Source organism: Lolium rigidum, chromosome 5 (genome assembly GCF_022539505.1).
Source record: "Lolium rigidum isolate FL_2022 chromosome 5, APGP_CSIRO_Lrig_0.1, whole genome shotgun sequence".
Lineage (NCBI taxonomy): Eukaryota > Viridiplantae > Streptophyta > Magnoliopsida > Poales > Poaceae > Lolium > Lolium rigidum.
This window is the reverse complement of record NC_061512.1, coordinates 68,905,707-68,922,370: the sequence shown is the minus strand read 5'-3', so window position 1 is coordinate 68,922,370 and position 16,664 is coordinate 68,905,707. Positions and strand designations below refer to the sequence as shown.

General features: G+C 42.9%; 2 protein-coding genes across 2 annotated transcripts; one reads left to right on the top strand and one right to left on the bottom strand.

Moving 5' to 3' along the window:
* Window positions 1–6,161: 6,161 nt before the first annotated feature.
* On the top strand, window positions 6,162–8,744 carry LOC124653484 (probable NAD(P)H-dependent oxidoreductase 1). The gene is given in 3 exon segments (XM_047192544.1): window positions 6,162–6,900; window positions 8,336–8,491; window positions 8,493–8,744. Coding segments are annotated over 3 exon segments (954 nt in total). The 5' UTR covers window positions 6,162–6,174; the 3' UTR covers window positions 8,565–8,744.
* A 440-nt stretch (window positions 8,745–9,184) lies between these two features.
* On the bottom strand, window positions 9,185–15,863 carry LOC124651506 (golgin candidate 6). The gene is made up of 18 exons (XM_047190587.1): window positions 15,712–15,863; window positions 15,369–15,421; window positions 15,098–15,225; window positions 14,795–14,994; window positions 14,628–14,701; window positions 14,470–14,539; window positions 14,304–14,357; window positions 14,111–14,206; window positions 13,906–13,956; window positions 13,738–13,827; window positions 13,517–13,630; window positions 13,355–13,426; window positions 13,052–13,237; window positions 12,706–12,806; window positions 12,408–12,456; window positions 11,905–11,970; window positions 10,776–11,534; window positions 9,185–9,912 (listed from the first exon to the last, which is right to left on the bottom strand). Exons 1-18 carry the CDS (start codon window positions 15,772–15,774, stop codon window positions 9,340–9,342), a joined length of 2,799 nt encoding a protein of 932 aa, XP_047046543.1. The 5' UTR covers window positions 15,775–15,863; the 3' UTR covers window positions 9,185–9,339.
* Window positions 15,864–16,664: the final 801 nt, after the last annotated feature.

The following is a 16,664-nucleotide window of genomic DNA, read 5'->3' as shown; positions in this document are numbered from 1 at the left end:
TAATATAACGAGTGCAATATGCAAGTATGTAGGAATCAATGCACAGTTCACACAAGTGTTTGCTTCTTGAGATGGAGAGAGATAGGTGAACTGACTCAACATAAAAGTAAAAAGAATGGTCCTTCAAAGAGGAAAACATCGATTGCTATATTTGTGCTAGAGCATTTATTTTGAAAACATGAAACAATTTTGTCAACGGTAGTAATAAAGCATATGAGTTATGAAAATTATATCTTACAAGTTGCAAGCCTCATGCATAGTATACTAATAGTGCCCGCACCTTGTCCTAATTAGCTTGGACTACCGGATCTTTGCAATGCACATGTTTTAACCAAGTGTCACAATGGGGTACCTCCATGCCGCCTCGTACAAAGGTCTAAGGAGAAAGTTCGCATTTTGGATTTCTCGCTTTTGATTATTCTCAACTTAGACATCCATACCGGGACAACATGGACAACGAGATAATGGACTCCTCTTTAATGCATAAGCATGTGGCAACAATTATTATTCTCATATGAGATTGAGGATATATGTCCAAAACTGAAACTTCCACCATGAATCATGGCTTTAGTTAGCGGCCCAATGTTCTTCTCTAACAATATGCATGCTCCAACCATTAAGGTGGTAGATCTCTCTTACTTTAGACAAGACGGACATGCATAGCAACTCACATGATATTCAACAAAGAATAGTTGATGGCGTCCCCAGAAACATGGTTATCGCACAACAAGCAACTTAATAAGAGATAAAGTGCATAAGTACATATTCAATACCACAACAGTTTTTAAGCTATTTGTCCCATGAGCTATATATTGCAAAGGTGAATGATGGAATTTTAAAGGTAGCACTCAAGCAATTTACTTTGGAATGGCGGATAAATACCATGTAGTAGGTAGGTATGGTGGACACAAATGGCATAGTGGTTGGCTCAAGGATTTTGGATGCATGAGAAGTATTCCCTCTCGATACAAGGTTTAGGCTAGCAAGGTTATTTGAAACAAACACAAGGATGAACGGTGCAGCAAAACTCGCATAAAAGACATATTGTAAACATTATAAGACTCTACACCGTCTTCCTTGTTGTTCAAAACTCAATACTAGATGTTATCTAGACTCTAGAGAAACCAAATATGCAACCCAAATTAGCAAGCTCTAAGTGTTTCTTCATTAATGGGTGCAAAGTATATGATGCAAGAGCTTAAACATGAGCACAACAATTGCCAAGTATCAAATTATCCAAGACATTTTAGAGTTACTACATGTAGTATTTTCCAATTCCAACCATATAACAATTTAACGAAGATGAAACTTCGCCATGAATACTATGAGTAGAGCCTAAGGACATACTTGTCCATATGCTACAGCGGAGCGTGTCTCTCTCCCACAAAGTGAATGCTAGGATCCATTTTATTCAAACAAAACAAAAACAAAAGCACACAGACGCTCCAAGTAAAGTACATAAGATGTGGCCGAATAAAAATATAGTTTCAAGAGAAGGAACCTGATAATTTGTCGATGAAGAAGGGGATGCCTTGGGCATCCCCAAGCTTAGACGCTTGAGTCTTCTTGAAATATGCAGGGGTGAACCACCGGGGCATCCCCAAGCTTAGAGCTTTCACTCTTCTTGATCATAGTATATCATCCTCCTCTCTTGACCCTTGAAAACTTCCTCCACACCAAACTCAAAACAAACTCATTAGAGGGTTAGTGCACAATAAAAATTAACATGTTCAGAGGTGACACAATCATTCTTAACACTTCGGACATTGCATAAAGCTACTGTACATTAATGGATCAAAGAAATTCATCCAACATAGCAAAAGAGGCAATGCAAAATAAAAGGCAGAATCTGTCAAAACAGAACAGTCCGTAAAGATGGATTTTATTAGGGCACCAGACTTGCTCAAATGAAAATTCTCAAATTGAATGAAAGTTGCGTACATATCCGAGGATCATGCACGTAAATTGGCTTAATTTTCTGAGCTACCTACAGGGAGGTAGACCCAGATTCGTGACAGCAAAGAAATCTGGAACTGCGCAGTAATCCAAATCTAGTATCAACCTTTCTATCAACGACTTTACTTGGCACAACAAAACACAAAACTAAGATAAGGAGAGGTTGCTACAGTAGTAAACAACTTCCAAGACACAAATATAAAACAAAGTACTGTAGCAAAATAACACATGGGTTATCTCCCAAGGAGTTCTTTCTTTATAGCCATTAAGATGGGCTCAGCAGTTTTAATGATGCACTCGCAAGAAATAGTAGTGTAAGCAAAAGAGAGCATCAAGAGGCAAATTCAAAACACATTTAAGTCTAACATGCTTCCTATGCATAGGAATCTTGTAAATAAACAAGTTCATGAAGAGCAAAGTAACAAGCATAGGAAGATAAAACAAGTGTAGCTTCAAAAATTTCAGCACATAGAGAGGCATTTTAGTAACATGAAAATTTCTACAACCATATTTTCCTCTCTCATAATAACTTTCAGTAGCATCATGAGCAAACTCAACAATATAACTATCACATAAAGCATTCTTATCATGAGTCTCATGCATAAAATTATTACTCTCCACATAAGCATAATCAATTTTATTAGTAATGGTGGGAGCAAATTCAACAAAGTAGCTATCATTATTATTCTCATCAAGTGTAGGAGGCATAGTATAATCACAATAAAATTTACTCTCCATAGTAGGTTGTACCAAAAGACCACTATTATAATCATCATAAATAGGAGGCAAAGTATCATCAAAGAAAATTTTCTCCTCAATGCTTGGGGGACTAAAAATATCATGCTCATCAAAGCCAGCTTCCCCAAGCTTAGAATTTTCCATATCATTAGCAACAATGGTATTCAAAGTATTCATGCTAATATGTTCCATGGGTTTTTTAATTTTCGCATCAAACCATCCATGTCTTAAATCAGGAAATAGAATAAGAAGCTCATTGTTGTCCATTATGCCAAACTAGTGTAAACAAGAAACAAAAAGATGCAATTGCAGGATCTAAAGGAAATAGCTTCGAGCACTCACACAATGGCGCCAGAAGAGTACTTTACCTGGGACCGGAGTATGAGAGCCTTTTACCTTTCCTCCCCGGCAACGGCGCCAGAAAAGTGCTTGATGTCTACGGGAGCTTCTATTCTTGTAGACAGTGTTGGGCCTCCAAGAGCAGAGGTTTGTAGAACAGCAGCAAGTTTCCCTTAAGTGGATCACCCAAGGTTTATCGAACTCAGGGAGGAAGAGGTCAAAGATATCCCTCTCATGCAACCCCGCAACCACAAAGCAAGAAGTCTCTTGTGTCCCCAACACACCTAATAGGTGCACTAGTTCGGCGAAGAGATAGTGAAATACAGGTGGTATGAATAAGTAGTAGCAACGGCACCGGAAAAGTGCTTTGCCCGGGACGAGTAAACAAGCAGTAGTAACGCAGCGAGTAGTATCGCAGTAAAACGAGTAAACAAGCAGACGATAGCAGATATTTAGGAACAAGGCCTAGGGATTAGACTTTCACTAGTGGACACTCTCAACATTGATCACATAACATAATAGATAAATGCATACTCTACACTCTTGTTGGATGATGAACACATTGCGTAGGATTACACGAACCCTCAATGCCGGAGTTAACAAGCTCCACAATTCAATGTTCATATTTAAATAACCTTAGAGTGCATGAAAGATCAATTCGACTAAACCAAGTACTAACATAGTGTGCACACTGTCACCTTCACACTATGTAGGAGGAATAGATCACATCAATACCATCATAGTAATAGTTAACTTCATAATCTACAAGAGATCATAATCATAGCATAAACCGAGTACTAACACGGATGCACATACTGTCACCATTACACCGTGCAGGAGGAATAAAACTACTTTAATAACATTGCTAGAGTAGCACATAGATAAATTGTGATACAAAATACATTGCAATCATAAAGGGATATAAATAAGCACTTCACTATGCCATTCATAACGGTGAATAAGTATTCTGTGAAATATAGCCTAAGAGACCCACACGGTGCACACACTTGTCACCTTTACACACGTGGGACAAGGAGTCTCCGGAGATCACATGAGTAAAATTCACTTGACTAGCATAACGACATCTAGATTACAAGCATCATCATATGAATCTCAATCATGTAAGGCAGCTCATGAGATTATTGTATTGAAGTACATAGGAGAGAGATGAACCACATAGCTACCGGTACAGCCCCGAGCCTCGATGGAGAACTACTCCTCCTCATGGGAGCAAGCAGCGGTGATGAAGATGGCGGTGGAGATGGCAGCGGTGTCGATGGAGAAGCCTTCCGGGGCACTTCCTCGCTCCGGCAGGTGCCGGAACAGAGACTCCCTGTCCCCCAGATCTTGGCTTCGCGATGGCGGCGGCTCTGGAAGGTTTTCCGTATCGTGGTTCTTCGCATCAGGGGTTTCGCGACGGAGGCTTTAAATAGGCGGAAGAGCAGCCTCGGAGGGGGCCTGGGGCCACCACACCATAGGGCGGCGCGGCCCCCCCTCTGGCCGCGCCAGGGTGTGGTGTGGGGCCCCCAGGGCTTCCCTCCGGCGGCTCTCGGGTGTTCCGGATGGTTCCGGGAAAAATAGGAACCCGGGTCTTGATTTCGTCCGATTCCGAGAATATTTCGTTACTAGGATTTCCGGAACCAAAAACAGCAGAAACGAGAACCGGCCCTTCGGCATCTCGTCAATAGGTTAGTTCCGGAAAACGCATAAATATGACATATAATGTGCATAAAACATGTAGATATCATCAATAATGTGGCATGGAACATAAGAAATTATCGATACGTCGGAGACGTATCACTTGGCAGCACCCTTCTCTCAGAGCGCTTCCCTACTCTCTTCTTTCACTCTGTCAGAACAAATGTATGTGTCTCTTTCATCCTTAACTCTGGCATCCAGGGTAACTTAGGTCCGCGCTTGTCCAACGCTGCCATGTCGGACATCCTTATGCTTTCCCACGATCTTAGCTCTGTGGTTCTTCATTCTGACAAACCGGATCAACGCGTGGGCCACCTCTCTAACAGCGCACTCTCGAACAAATGTTTCTATGCCAATTCTTCCAGGCATCTGCAGGTGGACATCTTGGCGGAAAAGGTCTGGAGAAACGCAGCCCACTTGAAGTGCAAGATTTTCTGCTGGCTGGCTAAGCGTTGGCGCCTCCCCACCAACGAGAGGCGTTTCCGGCACTCGCTTGCAACCTCCGCCACCTACCCCTCCTGCGACCAAGATGAGGATACCAACCATCTTCTCCTCGAATGCTCCAGGGCCCGCGAAGTTTGGATGATGTTCTTCCCGCACCTTGGCCCCTTCCCCACGAGCCTTGAAGAACTTTGGTCTCTTCGCTGCCGCTCCTATGGAGACTCTACCATCATCATCGTTGTTGCTTGGAATGTTTGGAAGCGCAGAAATGCTCTGGTCTTCGACTTCCTTGATGTGGGTACATCTGTAGTGATTCGTAAATGTATTGAGGATGTTCGTCTTTGGGCCTTTCGCTACCCTAAGCCCTCCTCCACCTCTCTCCTAAACTCTTGGTGTAATGGTTATGACCCCCCGATTCTTCCCTCCTCTCTTCTACCCTCGACCTTTTAAAAAATTGTAATGGATCATGTTACTCGCACTGTGCGATGATTTATATAAATGTTTAGGCTGGCGTAAGCCCTTACGGCAAAAAAAAGGACAAAGATGTCTCGTACTCCCTCCATCCTAAAGTATAGGACGTCTAATATTAGTCAAAAGCTAAACCTTACTACCTTTAACTAAATATTTAGAAAAAAATATGAACATCTATAATACTATTAAATAGACATATTGAGAAAATATACTTTAATGTGAATCTATTGATATTGATTTAGTATCATGAATGTTCATATTTATGTGTATAAACTTGATCAAACTCACAAAAAGTTGACTTGGTAACTAATCTTACACGTCTTATATTTTAGATCGGAGGAAGTAATAATTTCATACAAGAGTCTAGAAATTCAAGAAAGGATAGAGGAGGGTAAAATTCAAATCTCTACGAGGACTTTGACCCCGAGGAAAGAAAAATCGACTAGTATTTGATTCACCACGTCTCCCTAATTGCTCAAACACGTTGGCTGCCGCCGTGCTTCGCATCCCTCCCAATCGCCCACCCGATCCATGGCGAGCAGACCCGACGCCGGCGCCGCCGCCGTCCCTCGCGTGACCCTCAGCACGGGCCACGCGATGCCGGTGCTGGCCTTCGGCACGGGCTCCTCCCGCACGCCGCCGGACCTGGCCGACACCATCCTGCACGCCGTGCGCCTCGGCTACCGCCACATCGACACGGCCTCCTTCTACCGCACGGAGCCGGCCGTCGGCGCCGCCGTGGCCGCCGCCGTGCGCGCGGGCGCCGTCGCCTCCCGCGCCGACCTCTTCGTCACCTCCAAGCTCTGGATCTCCGACGCGCGCCCGGGCCGCGTCGTGCCGGCGCTGCGGGAGTCCCTCGCCCGCCTCGGCCTCGACTACCTCGACCTCTTCCTCGTCCACTGGCCCGTCGCCACCGACGGCGGGACGCAGGTCGGGTTCGACATGGAGGGCGTGTGGCGGGGCATGGAGGAGTGCCACCGCCTCGGCCTCGCGCGCTCCGTCGGCGTCAGCAACTTCTCCGCGACCAAGATGGAACGGCTCATGTCCCTCGCCGCCGTGCCGCCCGCCGTCAACCAGGTGGAGCTCAACGTCGGCTGGAGGCAGGAGAAGGTGCGGGAGGCCTGCAAGCGCCACGGCGTCGTCGTCTCCGCCTACTCGCCACTCGGCGCGCTCGGCACCGCATGGGGCTCAGACGCCGTCATGGAGAGCGGCGTCCTGCACCAAGTCGCCGCCGCCAAAGGAAAGACCGTCGCGCAGGTATAACCACATAGATCTTTGTTTTCCTCAACTTCATTCACTAGTAGTAGTACTAAATTGCGCCTAAGCTTCTCTAGAACAGATCAAAATTCTTAACAAAATCCTGGTTTCATCAAGCTCCTGTAGCTTGCAAGTTCCCAAGTACCTTTTAATTAAGTGCATTCCTGAAACTCAAGGATCAAGAATACATTTGGTGAACTGCGCACAACTTATTTTATACTTATTTATTGATGTAGAAAGTATATATAAATATCTGATTACTATAGCATGAGGTTGTGTGTAAGCAGAGATAGAATTCTTATGATAGGAACCTAGCCCTCCGAAATTCCAGCTTGAGTCCAACTCCTGGCCCCTGCTGCTGGAACATCCAGTTATCTGTGCATCAGGCCTGTTTGTAAAAGCACTTCTCCAAATTCTGAAAATATCTTCTGTACAATTAGAGTTGTCAGGTTCCTTTAAGTGCATCCGTAAGACTCAAGGCTCATATTACGGTTGATGAACTGGGGAGAACTTATTTATAATATTCTGTAGAAAATAGCCGTGATAGCAGAGATATTATTAAATTTCTATAGTTTGCTCGTACTATCAGATTGTTTCTGTTCCTATAACTTGCGATATTATTGGGTTTATTTGAAATGCACCCTTTTCAAGTTTTCGAAACCTCTACTGCAGAATTAGAGTTTCCAAATTCATATTGTTGCATTTGTAAGACTTAGGTTCAGACTTTGGTTGGTGAGCTGTGCACAGCTTATCTTACGATATCCTGCGATTTTTATTTGTTTTAAGAAGTAGCCATGAAAGCAACGGGAAATTGGTAAGTCAAACAATTAAATAGCCAAAAAAAATGGCTTGGGAAACAGGGCTATCACAATCTGTCGCAAACTTCATAAGAGAATCAACATAATATCCATCTAAAGACAGCATTTATGAAATTGCTCATTCATGTTAGTTCTTTGTCTTTCTATTATTTTGCATCACCATGATGAATCCTACTGTAAATCAATATGAAGAAGTCTGCATTGGTTCGTCCAATACAAAAGACAAACAAACTTTTCCATGAGGCCAAGCTCATCTTAGAGTTCTTGTTACCCCTTTTAACGCTTTGTTCTTGTTAAAATTACCTTAATAAGAACGTGGTGAAAAGTGTAATTTACTCCGATTACTATTTGTCATGAGCCGATCCATATTCCGTATGAATTTCATAGGATTTATACTATCTCAATCGTGTGATCCAGAGAGCCGTGTATGAAAAATGAAATCATGTGGTATGAAAAATGAAATCCTGTGATCCCTATTGGAAATCTATTCTTGCATTGGTTTGTTCAAACAGGTCAAGTGCATGGTCGAGTTCTTGTACTCATGGTATAGTTCCCAATCTTTCAGTCAACATGAAATTTATATAAATGAAAGAAGTTTTTTTTAATCTTGGATGCAGGTGGCTCTGCGGTGGGTGTACGAGCAGGGTGTCTGCTTTGTGGCAAGGAGTTATAACAGGGAGAGGCTGGAGCAGAACATGGCCATCTTCTCCGGCTGGGAGCTGAGCGAAGAGGAGAAGGAGCTGATCGCGACAATACCGCAGAAGAGGGCGTCCCAAGGGCGAGTACTTCGTGTCGCCCGACGGGCCTTACAAGTCGGTCGGCGAACTCTGGGACGACGAGATATGAATCTAGACATGCCATGTACCCTCCCTGAAGTCGAGAACTTAGGTCATTCGTGGCCTTGTGGTTTGTAAATTGGCTTGTACGTCGATTTGTAGTGAGTGCATATGTAACAATAGGGTTTCATATGAACCATTTGTGTCGCATGATTGATATTTGCGGAGATATTAGAGCAACTGTTCATGATTTTGTGTAGGTTAACTGGACTAATCTACTAGATTTCAAAATGCATCTTACATCGAGTGTTACATACTGGTGTACTACTCACTGTCAAAACAAACTGATACTTCCTGTCCTAAATCAAGTGACACGGATTGGTCCCATATTAAGTGACGCGGATTTGGGATGGAGTGAGTACATCATTTAACATGAATAGCTTTATTAATTATCAAACAATACTTGCATCGTCCACAATTGTGCAAAAAAGCTAGGGGTTTGATTACTCAAATAACTCTTGTTCCTTCTTCTCGTTGAGGATTTGTGGTTTGATCCAAATCAAGTTACTCCATATCATCTGCTCTTCTGTGTCTAGAGTCTAGACCTTGGAAATACTACATTGGCCAAGTTACTCATGACATAATTTATATGAAATAGCAAGATTAAACTAGAAGGTGGGTCAACAGTTCAGTCATCATCCACAAATAAATTAGAAATGAAATGGCCACCATTGTCTACACATCATCCACATTCCACTGTACAATTGTTATCACTGGTCCACAACATCATGATTGAATAAATGATGCGAGGTTACACCATGAGACCAAGGTGATACAGAAACACATCACTTCTCATCGTCGTCATCTTCCTCCTCATCATCGTCGTCATCATCTGGCAAGGCAGCATCGTCGCCAATACCTTGCAGCAGGGTGTCCACGTCTTCACCGAGCTCTGCAAGCCTTCCACTCAGCTTCTCAACCTTAGTTTGCTCCTGGCCCAGGCAGACGAGCAGATCGTTCAGTTCCACCTCACTTTCCTTCTCTGCCTCTTCCTTCGCTTGCGCTTTTATTGCCTCCATGTCCGGATAGGGTGCACTGCCTCCCTGCTTCAAGGTTTTCAACTCAGCATCGAGGCGGTAGTTGGCCTGCTCCAGACTGTTGTAAGCAACTGCCAAGCTCTTGAGGTCAGACTCCAGTTTTACTGCTATATTTCGTTGGTTGGTAGCTTCGGCTTCAATCTGAGCCTTTTCAGTTTTGAGCACCTCATTTCGTCGTGTTGCGCCCTCCAGTTCTTGTCTCAGGGCTTCAATTTGAACCCTTTCTCGGCCACTGCTTGATCTCTCGGAAGAATCTGAAGTGCTACCACCACCAGTTCTCACTAGATCTTCTGCTAAGATTGCATTTCGTCCTAGCAAGTCCTGGAAAATGGAATCAAATAATATCATCTTAACTATTTCTATACCAGGTAGAGTATAGCGTTCTTGAAAACCAAAAACAACCGCAACCTGCCAGTAACCAGTTTCCCCAATACGATTATCACTGGGTGAGCTCTACGTTCATGAACAAAGCATGTTCCGTGATATATTTTATGCTTGCGAAGAGGGAGAAGCATTCATGCTTCTTAAGTCTACAGGGTTTTGCAAGAAACCAGCTTGTTTGCAGTCAGATCTCATCAATGCTGAGACAAGCAGCCGATTGATTACCTTAGAGGCTTAGACTACGCTGTTACTAAGAACTGAACAAGCTATTACTAGGGCTAATTGAACATTCGTTAATGCTACACTAGTGTTGAAGGCGTACATACTAAGAAAGAGGACGCCAAAAATTTCCTAAGAAAGCTAGGCTAGTGTTCTATTCATCGCCACAAGTATGGCTTGCCATAATTTCTTAGCCTCATGGCCCATATGCGATAGACTCACTTAGTCACAGCTAAGCTTGAGTGTGTGGCTCTATTTTTCTTGCACAAGTTAGCCAAAAAAGTTTGGCATGCTTAGTTCTTCTGAGGCTTCAACCAAACAGGCCTCTATTGATTTAAATTCTTTTGATCACATCATGACATATAAACTTAGTACAGGACTAATTCAAGAACATTTGTTGGCTGATAAGTCATGCTAACAGAACATAACAGTTTACAAGTGACATGATATTTCTTTTGTATAAACAACTTTGCTATCATGAAAAATAATGTCGAGAATTGTGCCAAAAAAACCTGTTAATGGACAGGAGTAGTTGAGCAGGTGACCTCTTAGCTTGGAATTAATGTACTGAATAGGAAACAAACCTGCATCTCGTTGCACTGTCTCTCTACAAATGACTTCAAGCGCTTGATATACTCTCCATCAACCTCCCCATTCTTCTGCTCCAACTCAGCAGGTAGAACTGCAGTTGCGGTTTTTGTTCGACTGAAGAGATCCATTATGTTCTCTCTAATATCAGTCTCAAGCTTACTGATGAAACTAACGAATTGTGAATCAAAAATTTCCGAGAGGACTGGATGCTGCTCGCCTTTATTTGTTTCCTCCTCTTCAATCTCTTGGAAATCAGACATACTGTTTGCACTTGATCGTGAAAGCTGCTTGTGGTGCTGCTTCCCTGATGGCAGGTGCAGAAAGCTTTTCCTCAACTCATCGAACCTCATAAAGTATGTAGTGAGGCCAATCTTTTCACTTATAGCATCTGCAACAGCAAAGGCATCTCGGCCCTTCTCACGGCTTGCATTGTTAAGGACGCAAACACCTAAAACAACAGCAGCTAATCCACGAACGCAACCAGTGTAACGTTTATTTGAAGCAAGCTCGATTATGTAGTTTAGATGTACTACTGATTCCAAAAGGTAGTCTACAGCATTTGCACAGTCCGCAAGCCATATGATGAGTAGCCGGAGAATAACAGGCTGAATATACGATTCTTCTGATTGATGGCTTTGTTCACTCTCTCCTTCTGTCAAAGCTGCAACGGATAAACACGTAACAATTCGATGCAAGAGAGGCTCAGTGCGGCCCAAGGATGGCGTAGGTGTTTCAAGCTGAATTTGCAATACCTGGAAAAATAAGTTGTTAGAAAGCCACCGATAGAACATCATTAGTTTATGTACGTTGTAATTGACAAAAACAGGCAGTTGAGCCTTCTAAATAAACAAATGTGAGGCACGTAAGTACCATGAACGATTAATCAATAACCATATTAATTAGAAGGTCAACCATTTATTAAAAACCTAAAAAAAAAAAACAAGAGCAGGAAAGCAAAACCATATCATTGGACCTGTGCACAATGGTCCAAGTACATCAACATGTTCAATTTAGACAAGTGGAGTTACACAATAATCAATTCTAGGCAATTGGATAGTTGCTTATCCAGCCAACTTTGTATAGGTAAAATTCAGAGAAATGAGAACATGCAAGGGCACATACACGATCTTTGCATTGCAAGTTGTCCTTGATTACGTGAGTAAGAACACTAGCCGCTCTGCAGCATGCCTGCATATTTTAGGATCAATTGTGAGATTTTTATTACAACAGAAAAGGAAGAAAACTGCAGGTATTGATTGCATGAAATCTCGAACAATCAAATTCTTGATTCTAAACTAGACAAGAAGACTTGCATAGAACAGTATGAGGGCTTCTAATTACATTATATAAAATATACAGTAGAAAAACAACTCAACAATGGCATGTCACAGCATGCAGGTTCTTGGTAATAAACAGACTATAAGAGGTGTATATCAAATTTGAAGAGTAGAATAGGGACAGAATGACAGCAAGCTCAAACAGCCAAAAGATAATTATGGCACAGTTTATATTTCCAAAAGAATTAGCATCGGAGGGCATTGGTTCGAGAATCATATGGACCAAATTTAAAGAGATCTATTTCCCCTTGTGTTAAATGGTGCATTAGTATTAGAAGAAGACATTACCTCCATATCCCCATTAACATCACTTGACACCAGAGCTTGCAGAAGTATACTGTCATTGCAATAGCAACATAAGCGAAGGTGTGGTTTTATGAATGATTGAATTCAGAACTACAGAAAGCAGCATGAAGTGTGGTAGGAGAAGCAACAGCCAAGGTGGCAATGCTATGGATTGACAGAAATGACCATCCCTAATATAGTACGTATCAGTGATCTAAGCAGTAAACAATGACATAGTTAGACCCAATAGATAATGCTACATGTGTACTAAATGCAACAGAAGAAAGATCCACTGACTAACCTTCCAAATGGCATGTCACTAGAAGCACCATGAGTAGCAGGACCTTGATTTGGATGAGGAGCGATAGTTGATGCTAGTAATGCCTGCCCATTGGGATTTTTCTGTTCCAAAAATAACAAACTACTAAATATTATGTGCTTACACATACAGTATGTCCGTACCAAAAGAAGACCAAAAATGTAGCAGAAAAAATAGCCAATAGTTCTGCTTCAGATTTTTAGAATTAAAAATCTGATCCAAATGATGAAAGTGATTGCTACTAAATATGTCATCTTATGTCTGCTAATCTCCTTGCTACATGTTCATGATTATTGAAGCCAGCGTTAATATCAAGAAAGAAGATCACCTCACAGAAACACTTGAAGACATAATCAGCAGCCACAAATTCTTGTGCTATGGAGGTTCGCAGGATTATAACTAAGATCGCATTCAGTGCAGGCTGAAGATGAGATTCCTCACCAACTTGCTTGCTTGCAAGAGACTCAAGATTTTGAGGATTTCTTAATACCAAACTGCCAATACACCGCAACGCCTAGAAAAAATAGTCGTCAGTGATGAACACGATACAGACACCCAAACCCAAGAACTTAGTAAAATTATTAATGGTACATATAATTGTATGGTAGCTCAGCTGTTACAAGGGACTCACCGTACAGCGAAGAGCTACAGGGGCCCACTGACTTTCAACGCCCAACAGCAGAAGATAGTCCAGAATATTTTTCTGTCACTTTGGCGAAGTTCATATGATGAAGCGTGCTTCCATGCTATAAGGTAGTCGATTAAGAAAATATATGAAGGGAGAAAAGGATACCTTAGCTAATGCAGTTTGATTGGTGATCTTGCTAGTATCTTTACTTGGTTCACCAGGTGGGGCCCCCATCAAAAGCAGTTCAACAGTATGTAAAGCGCCAAGAAGATTTACTGTCTGAAGAGAGAGAGAATTGACTTCAATAATGTATTGCTACTACAGACTCTTTGGGTCACACAGAACTAGACATCAATCAGAGCAAGCTATCTGTAAGGCTGGTATACCTTTTGCTGGGTAAAATTGAATGCACTGCCTCTCCTAATCTTTAGTATCGATATTAATGGGTCAAAGCCCATTGTCTCTTTCAAAAGCATCTGATATAAGCACAAAGTAATGTCAATGAATAATATGACAATCTAACACTTCAGAATGATTGTCTGACAGAAACGAACCTGATTGGATGCATTGTTCCGAATTAAATTATTTAGAAGTTCAAGGCAATCCTGCTCCAAGGAGAAGAACAGATTAGCATCTACAAAGTTTTAAAACACCTTGAAGAACAACTTCCAAATGGAAACTGGACAATCAGAGCTTTTAGATGACCCGGGTATGCAACAGACCAGACCAGATCAGATCACATGGTTCCTAGATAATCACCTGGACAACAACGCCTCCATCAGAATATCCCTCCTCTGCAATAATGCTAAATATCTTGTCAAATGCACCCTCAAATACAACAATTTTTTGAATTTCCTGAAAGGGCAAATAGACAGTCATTTCATATACAAAGGCAGGTTTGAGTTCTATTTGTCTGAAACACAATAATCATCCAAGAATATCAGAGAGTAACCTCTGCATCCCGGGTCAGATAAGTAAGAAGTAACAGCGCTTCATTCCTTATGACCTTCAACATAAATCAAAGATACCCACATGAGCTATATAACACGAATTAGTTTTAACACAACAGATATGTCAGCGTAATGGGGGAAGGGGAGAAAGGAGGGTGGTGTTAGAACCTCGCGATCCATAAGCATGTCCATTAAAACTGTTATACCACGAGGAATTAATAGAATTGCCTCCTGTAATCTGAAACACCGAAAGCAATATAGAAGAAGAGTTAAATAAGTTTTAAATGCAGTGGATGCATCTCAACAGAAAAAGACTTACTGGGCACCTTTTCAACGAGTTTGTAAGCAACGCCGTCAAGAGTTGGATTGTATAATATCGCACATAGAAATCCTCCTCTGTCTTCAAACCAAACAGGAGGGACAAAACAAATCATGATGAATGAAGCAGGTGAAGAGAGTTGAATGCACTAAAAGCAAAAGAACGTAAGCTCACCAGCAGGCTCAAAAGGAGAGAAATATTCTCTGTTTCCCGAGAAAGCAGATCAGAGTTCATCGATGCCGGCTGAACCTCGGTTTTGGGCCCCTGCGACGCCTCAATAGGAGTCAGCGCGCCCACAAGGGTTTCCAGGGCACCTCTCACGAGCTCAACATCCTCGCGGTCTTCTTTTAAGACGTTGAGAAGGACAGGAAAGCCTGTTTCACAAATTAGCAAGAGCATATCGCAGATCAGTCACTCGTAGCTAACAAAAGAGTTGGATAAATAAAAATATCAAGGACAGAAGAGGAAATGAGATACCCATAGCCCCGAACGACATCTGCGCCGAACGGCTCTCCCCCACGACGGACAGCAGCTCGGTCATGGCAGACCTCCTGTCGTCGGGTATCGTGCCATTGCTTATGCGGTCGAGGGATCTCTCGACATAGCTGTTACAGCATAATGCAGTTAGAAGATCACCCGTCGGCATATATGTCAAACAACTCAGGTGCTATCGTTTCCAGGCAGTAGTGAGTTTATCAGCATGATTATTATAGAAGTTGAGCTGCAATTTGATGCAGAAACTGCCTACCTGTCTTCCCTGGACTCGGACGTCTCGTTGCCGAAAACGAATCCCCCGATTCCCTGCGAGACAGCGAACATAAACAGGGAGTAAGTAAACGTCAAACTGGCTCCACGGACTTGTCACATCACAGGTTCACAGCATCACAGTGGCCAGACTGCTACTGGAGTCTAGAGCACGAGCTCTGACGGAACGGAACACACTAGAAATCCTAGGAGCCTAGAACTCGTTGACAGAACGGCTACAACGCCTCTTCGGGCTCGGACCTAGGGTGGCGTTGGCGGCACGGAGGAACAGGGGACCGTTCGGAACGAACGGGTTCGATTCAGGGTCGGGGGGAGGGGGCGAGCACCTGCATGATATTTTTCCCTGCGCTTCCGGCGAAGCCCCGCAGGTTGATCGACCGGGAGTCCATGGATCGCGAGCGCCTCCGGGGAGTAGCGGCGAACAGTTGGCTGGATCGTGTGCGGCGAAGAAGGCTTCGGCAGCTACCAGGAGTGCGTGTTCTCGAGAGGGCAGGCGGCTCTGACCTGGGAGCCGGGGAGGACCGCCGCTGCGGCAACGGCGGCGGCGGCGGCGAGGTGGGGATCGGGGGTTGGACGGGGAAGCAAACCGTGGAGGGGGAAGAAGGTGGGGAGGCAGGCTGGATGGAGTCACGGGGTTTTTTTCCTTTTTTTTTGAGAGGAAAGTCACGGGGGATTTTTGGTTTGCTTAATTTGCTTGGTGAGGTGACGTGGCATACTTACGGTTCTGGTTTACCTTTTTTTCTGGTTTACCTGAATCACGGTCCTGCCTGTTACACTGGCAGCATGTTTGGCAACTTTTGTTGATGTTGTATAGCATCTGTCACACAAATCTCAGTAGCCCGGACTTAGACAGGCCCAGTATAAAATTATCTATCTGTATAAAATAGCTTTTGGATCATGACACTGAAGTTGTCAAATTTCTAAGAAATGCATTTATGTACACCAGTTTATGAAAATTTAACATAATTTCAAATTTTATTTTATTTTATTTTCTTTCCTTCGGAGTAGCTCGATGCACTATGTCTCTAGATTTATATTCATACCAAGGTAATTACATGTGTTTATTCATACGCACTAACAAAAGCATCAATGAAATATTATTGCGTTCTGATATCCATTGAAAAATGTATCTCTCCCATATGATAGCTCAATGTTGTGTATAGAACTCTCGTTGCTTCGACGAATGCAAGGGAAGATGGAAGTTGAAAGCCCACTAAACGATCAATGACTTCAACTAGAGGAGGTGAATAAGGAACTACAAACCTCATGCTAAAGGAGC